This window comes from Triticum aestivum, chromosome 5A (assembly GCF_018294505.1).
Source record: "Triticum aestivum cultivar Chinese Spring chromosome 5A, IWGSC CS RefSeq v2.1, whole genome shotgun sequence".
NCBI lineage: Eukaryota > Viridiplantae > Streptophyta > Magnoliopsida > Poales > Poaceae > Triticum > Triticum aestivum.
The window spans coordinates 567,722,212-567,728,345 of record NC_057806.1 but is presented as its reverse complement, the minus strand read 5'-3'; the positions used below and the strand labels follow the sequence as shown (position 1 = coordinate 567,728,345).

The following is a 6,134-nucleotide window of genomic DNA, read 5'->3' as shown; positions in this document are numbered from 1 at the left end:
TTCTCTCGTATGTGGTGGCATGATTCATCTCGTGCCAAGTCGTTTTCAAAGACGGTGGTTTAATTATTTGGATCATGATGCGGACAACCGTGTCCGCTAGCATCGGGATCCTATTCAGAACGCCAGTTGTCTTGTCTTACATGATGAACAAGCGAATGACGCACCATCATCATTTTTTTTTCTTCGCAAAGTACCACCATCATCACTTAACTAACAATCTAAGTAGCCATAGACAAGTTAAAATTCCATTATAGTATGCCGAGGTAAGCCGTCACCATGTATACAATGACTAACTTGCCGAGACAACCTCTCAAGGATAACAAAACTCGCAAACTCACTAACATGGGTGACATCGACATGGCACAAAAAGAATTCGGTTTTGACTTTTATGCTAAGGTTTGGGTGGATTAACAAACACCCCATACGCTGATGTTGACATTGTGCATGATTTTGACAGCGCTCCTGCCGGTTCCTCGAAAATAAATAAAAATAAAACGAATTTGACAGCGCAATAACAATAAGCCAATCAATGGCTCCCATTTATGCTCCTCGAATTATTGGAGACACGCCGTATAGCGACAAGTTCCAAATCATCTCCACTCCTCTCTGCTCCACATCCGAAACTCTGACAGAAAAAGAAAGACTGCGCCGCAAGAAGCAAAACTCCAACTTTTCTCCCCGGCCCTCCCCACACCTGGCGGCGCCCATCCCGCCGGAACCGGCCGAGCTCCTCACCGGCGGCCGCGGCGGCGTCCCTCCGTCCTCGCCGGAACCGGCCGAGCTCATTGCCACGCATGGTTGACGAGGTGTCGCTGGTCCCCTGAGGCAGGTGCTCGCCGTCCCGGCCCCCCGAATCTTTCTCGTGAACAGATTTGAACATCTGGACCTTTCTGGTTGCTTTTGACTGCCTCTGTGCCTTTTGGAACCCTCTGGTCTTCGCCCCGGCCTTGCTCTCCTGTATGTGTATGTATGCAGCTGGAGTCTTGTGCTCGGATTCAAATCTGGAGAACTAATTTGATTGAACATCTGGATTTTTGTGGTTACCTTTGACTGTTTCTGAGCCTCTTGGTCTTGGAACCACATGTTCTCGTTTAGATTCGTAATCAAAATGAGATATGTTGTCGTTGGTGGTCATGTACTCTGTGCAGCAATAGACTGAGATAGTTCTTGACTTCTTTATGCCTGCAGTTTGTGACATACTTCTGCTGCTGATTGACTGGCCTGAAATCTGAACCTCATGGAGACCGTTTCGACGAATGAAGACACCAGCAAGGGGGCGATGTGGGAGCTGGAAAAGAGTCTTGATCAGCCCATGGATGCAGAGGCCGGGAGACTGAGGAATATGTACAGAGAAAAGGTGATTGCTATCATCATCCAAGTATTTGTCAGTTTTCTATATCTGAACCTTAGCCAATAGGATGCAGTATTTTGTTTGACACAATCCATAAAGGTCATGGAACACCTAATGTGCTTTCTTAACAACATGGCTTTAGCATTGAACATCACAGTTTTGTGTTTTGTAGAGCATTCTCCCTGATAATTATCTATATGCTTTGCCTAAGATGCAGAGTCATTTGGTGTCTTTATTTTGAACTTCTGAAAAAAAATGAATAGATAAAGTATGCTAAGTAATTTTGTTTTTGCCCTGTTTCCCCCCCTGTTGTATGTGCAGACCTATCCAACAGTTTTGATGCTACAACTAGCTTTCCAAAGCCTTGGTGTGGTGTTTGGGGATTTAGGCACATCGCCTCTTTATGTTTTCTACAACATCTTTCCTGAGAAGATAGAAGACACCGAGCAAATTATTGGGGCACTCTCGCTTATTATCTACTCGCTTACTCTCATTCCACTCGTTAAATATGTTTTTATCGTCTTGAGGGCAAGCGATAATGGCCAAGGTAAGAATTTCTGCCTCAGTTATGGAAATGTTAAACTGTTCATAGCTGGTCCTGGTCTGTCTTATTTGTTTGAGATAATGCAGTAATACATACAGCATGTTCTATGAACATCTGAAGACCACCTGAAAATGAAAAACTAATGTATGGTCATACAGAGGAAATTCTGGTCAAGAGCTTCCTAAAATCCATGCAACATTACAGTTATGTAGGCCTTCTATTGGTTCGGCTCTAAACTTTCTACTGTCCCACATAAAGAGATTTTTCTTAACACTTCGAACAAAAATAAAACTAGTTATCCTTCCCATGTAAAAATAAGTTGGTTTGTATTTAAGTAATCCTATCATCAGAAAAGGCTGATAATAGACAATAAAGCCATCATTCTAAGATGGACCCGTGTTCTTCTGCTTAGTTGCCACAAGTTTTGTCTGTGCGGCTGCCCCAAGTAGGGCACAAAGTTTAGTGTGCCATAGACAATAAGACACATATGTTAGTATAAGACACCATTGCGTTGCACAGACACTCTGCCTAAAATAGGGATGCTTATGAGTTTACTGCTATTTCAGCACCCCTTGTGTTTCTCTGCATCTTCTAATAGCTTTTCTGTAATTTCAGGTGGAACTTTTGCTCTTTATTCATTGCTTTGCCGGCATGCAAAGATAAGCATTATTCCCAATCAACATAAAACCGATGAAGACCTAACAACATACAGCCGTCAGACATATCATGAGAAGTCTCTTGCTGCAAAGATCAAAAGATGGTTAGAGGGGCACCAACTCAGAAAGAATGTCATTCTTATTCTTGTACTTTTTGGTACTTGCATGGCTGTTGGAGATGGAATTCTCACTCCTGCCATATCAGGTGAGTGCATGCATGTTTCATGGAGTATCAGATTTCTCAAAAATGATATTGTTAGGAGAACGGGGAGCTTTCAGCCTGACATGAACCTATCTTTGGCCTACTAAGAATCATATTATATTACCAAAAACCAGAAATATTTGGGAAAAAATGCATGCCAGATATTTATTTGAAGCATATTACACCAATTGGTTTGCAATGAGATGCGAAGCAATTGCATAAACCATTTTCATGATATAAGATGTCATGTATCCAGTACACGACCTGGCAATAATGGCTCTAGGGCTTGCTCGAAGTCACCGTGGCCCCAAGAGCTGCGAAGGCAGCTGCACTCAGGGGCGGAAAGGAGAAAGATTTTGGGAATATTGGTTTATTCTCTGCTTATTTCAACCAGAGGATGTGGCAGCCCTTATGTAAGAGGGCTTGCCCCTAACTCAAGAAACTAATCTTATCTTTCATAACTTACTTGATCCCAATCTCTTAAGTCCTTAACTACCATACTAGTATAAAAATCACAAGCTAGGGAATGATAAACCTGTACAGATAACGATAACGATCCTTGTACATAGCTGCCTGTAGAGTGCTAGATGGAGCATCTGAGATTACCAGCTACTCCGTATCATTTTTGTCCACAACAGACAAGTGTTGCTTTACTGATTTCTTTCAATTTTAGCTGTTTTACATATCTTCTTTGTGATGCTTGTAATTCCATAATTCTACTGTTAAGTTTTACCCAATAACCCAAGTGACTTGATATTAACAACTGCTGTACAATTTGCAGTTCTTTCTGCAACTGGTGGAATAAAGGTCGAAGAGCCCAGAATGGGAAATGGTACATGTGCAATTTGAAATTACTACAGTTTTCTGCTTTTATTAGCTTTACCATGTGCATCTCAGAGGAGGATGCCAAAATTTGCAATTGATGTTAATTTAACCAGAACTGTTGATTCCAACTTTAAATAATTCACCATATTCTTTTCTCTGTGTAATGATAAGCTTAACATTCTAACTGTGATTTGAAGCATTGCCTTTTATTGTAGGAACTTTGTAGTGCTGGTGTGCATGGGAACAGTTAATGTTATACAAATAATACCGAGTTAGACCTATGATTAGCTGACTCATTTTATTATTTTCCCATGACAGATGTGGTTGTAATAGTCTCCGTGGTGATACTGATTGGACTGTTCAGTATGCAGCACTATGGCACAGACAAAGTCAGCTGGCTTTTTGCACCAATAGTATTTGTTTGGTTCATACTTATTGGAATCCTGGGGGCTGTAAACATTTATACATATGATAGGTCGGTTCTCAAGGCATTCAATCCTGTTTATGTATATCGTTATTTTAAGCGAGGGAAGACTAGCTGGGCTTCCCTGGGAGGAATTATGCTCAGCATAACAGGTCTGGAATTCTTACCTTATTTCATATGGTGGCTTGTCCTTTTAACCTGGCAATAACCTGACCTGACTGTTTGGCTCATGGTTCAGGGACAGAAGCACTGTTTGCTGACCTTTCATATTTTCCCGTACAAGCTATTCAGGTACCATATGTTGGCTGTGATTGTTCTTCGCTATGCATATATTAATCTGCATTTTAAGAGGAATGCACTCAGTTTTATTTTGTTAGAGGTTGTAGATCTACCAATATAACTTTCACATGAGTACTTTAATCAGTCAGTTTGCTTGCTAACATCCTTTATCATTTCGAAACGCAGATTGCTTTCACTACGGTTGTGTTCCCATGTCTTCTTTTGCAATATACTGGTCAAGCTGCATATATAGCCATGCACAAAGACAAAGTCTCCCACTCCTTCTATTTTTCTCTTCCAGGTAAAATTCGGACATAGGGAATTCCCCGATTAAGTGATTGCTGTATTGGTTATACATAGTGACACGATTATTTGGCGCAGAGCGTATACTTTGGCCAGCATTTGTCGTTGCAACAGCTGCTGCAATAGTTTCTAGCCAGGCAACCATTTCCGCGACGTACTCAATTATCAAGCAAGCGCTAGCGGTGGGATGCTTCCCCAGGGTGAAGATCATCCATACATCGAAGAAGTATCTTGGCCAGATATACAGTCCTGATATTAATTGGATCCTCATGATTCTCTGTATTGCCGTCACCGCTGGATTCAAGAATCAGTCCCAGATTGCAAATGCTTATGGTAAATGAAATACTTGTATTTTTTTCCAAAATTTCAGCGGTTGCGATGTGTGTTTCTGCTCTGTTGCTAACATGAGTGTTGCATGCTGCAAAAACAGGTACAGCTGTGATAATGGTCATGCTTGTGACAACATTTCTCATGGTCCCCATAATGCTGCTGGTATGGCGCAGCCATTGGGCCTTGGTCGTCCTCTTCACGGCGCTGTCACTGGTCGTCGAGATCCCGTACTTGACCGCCGTCATGAAGAAGATTGACCAGGGCGGCTGGGTTCCTCTCGTGTTTGCCGCCGCCATCCTCCTCGTCATGTATGTGTGGCATTACGGCACGCTCAAGCGCTACGAGTTCGAGATGCACAGCAAGGTGTCCATGGCGTGGATCCTAGGCCTTGGCCCGAGCCTCGGCCTGGTCCGGGTACCCGGGATAGGTCTGGTGTACACGGAGCTGGCGAGCGGCGTCCCCCACATCTTCTCACACTTCATCACCAACCTCCCGGCGATCCACTCCACCCTGGTGTTCGTCTGCGTCAAGTACCTGCCGGTGTACACAGTGCCGCTGGACGAGCGGTTCCTGGTGAAGCGGATTGGCCCCAAGAACTTCCACATGTTCCGCTGCGTGGCGCGGTACGGCTACAAGGACATCCACAGGAAGGACGACGACTTCGAGAAGATGCTATTCAGCAGCCTGCTGCTCTTCATCCGGCTGGAGAGCATGATGGAGGAGTACTCGGACTCCGATGAGTACAGTGCCCTGGACCAGCAGGAGCTGATCGACGAGGTGAGCAGTGACGCCAGGTCCGCCGCCGACCTCAGCTACGCCTCCCGTGACTCCATCGTGCCGGTGCGCTCCCCGAACCGCCTGGGGGCCATGTCGTCGGCGCAGGCTACAACGGCGACCCCAGGGTTTGAGACCGTGGGCGACGAGGTCGCGTTCCTGAACTCGTGCAGGGACGCCGGGGTCGTGCACATCCTTGGGAACACCGTCATCAGAGCTCGCAGGGACTCGGGGCCGCTGAAGAAGCTCGCCATCGACTACCTCTACGCCTTCCTGAGGAAGATCTGCAGGGAGAACAGCGCCATCTTCAATGTTCCCCATGAGAGCCTGTTGAATGTTGGGCAGGTGTTCTATGTGTAGCTAAAGTGGATGTAAATCACTGTGTTTGTGTGTAGATTATTTTACAGGAGAACTCTACAGAAATGATGATTAATTGATTTTACATA

At 44.5% G+C, this 6,134-nt stretch overlaps 1 protein-coding gene across 2 annotated transcripts; it reads left to right on the top strand.

Moving 5' to 3' along the window:
• Positions 1–567: 567 nt before the first annotated feature.
• On the top strand, positions 568–6,134 carry LOC123104845 (potassium transporter 18). Of its 2 annotated transcripts, none has more exons than XM_044526753.1 (10): positions 568–825; positions 1,189–1,357; positions 1,673–1,898; positions 2,511–2,756; positions 3,535–3,585; positions 3,897–4,154; positions 4,241–4,293; positions 4,468–4,582; positions 4,663–4,917; positions 5,015–6,134. In XM_044526753.1, the coding sequence occupies exons 2-10, from the start codon at positions 1,238–1,240 to the stop codon at positions 6,046–6,048; spliced, it is 2,358 nt and encodes a 785-aa protein (XP_044382688.1). In that variant the 5' UTR covers positions 568–825; positions 1,189–1,237; the 3' UTR covers positions 6,049–6,134. The 2 variants fall into 2 exon arrangements, with proteins under 2 accessions (XP_044382688.1, XP_044382687.1); XM_044526752.1 differs by having other exon boundaries at positions 568–829.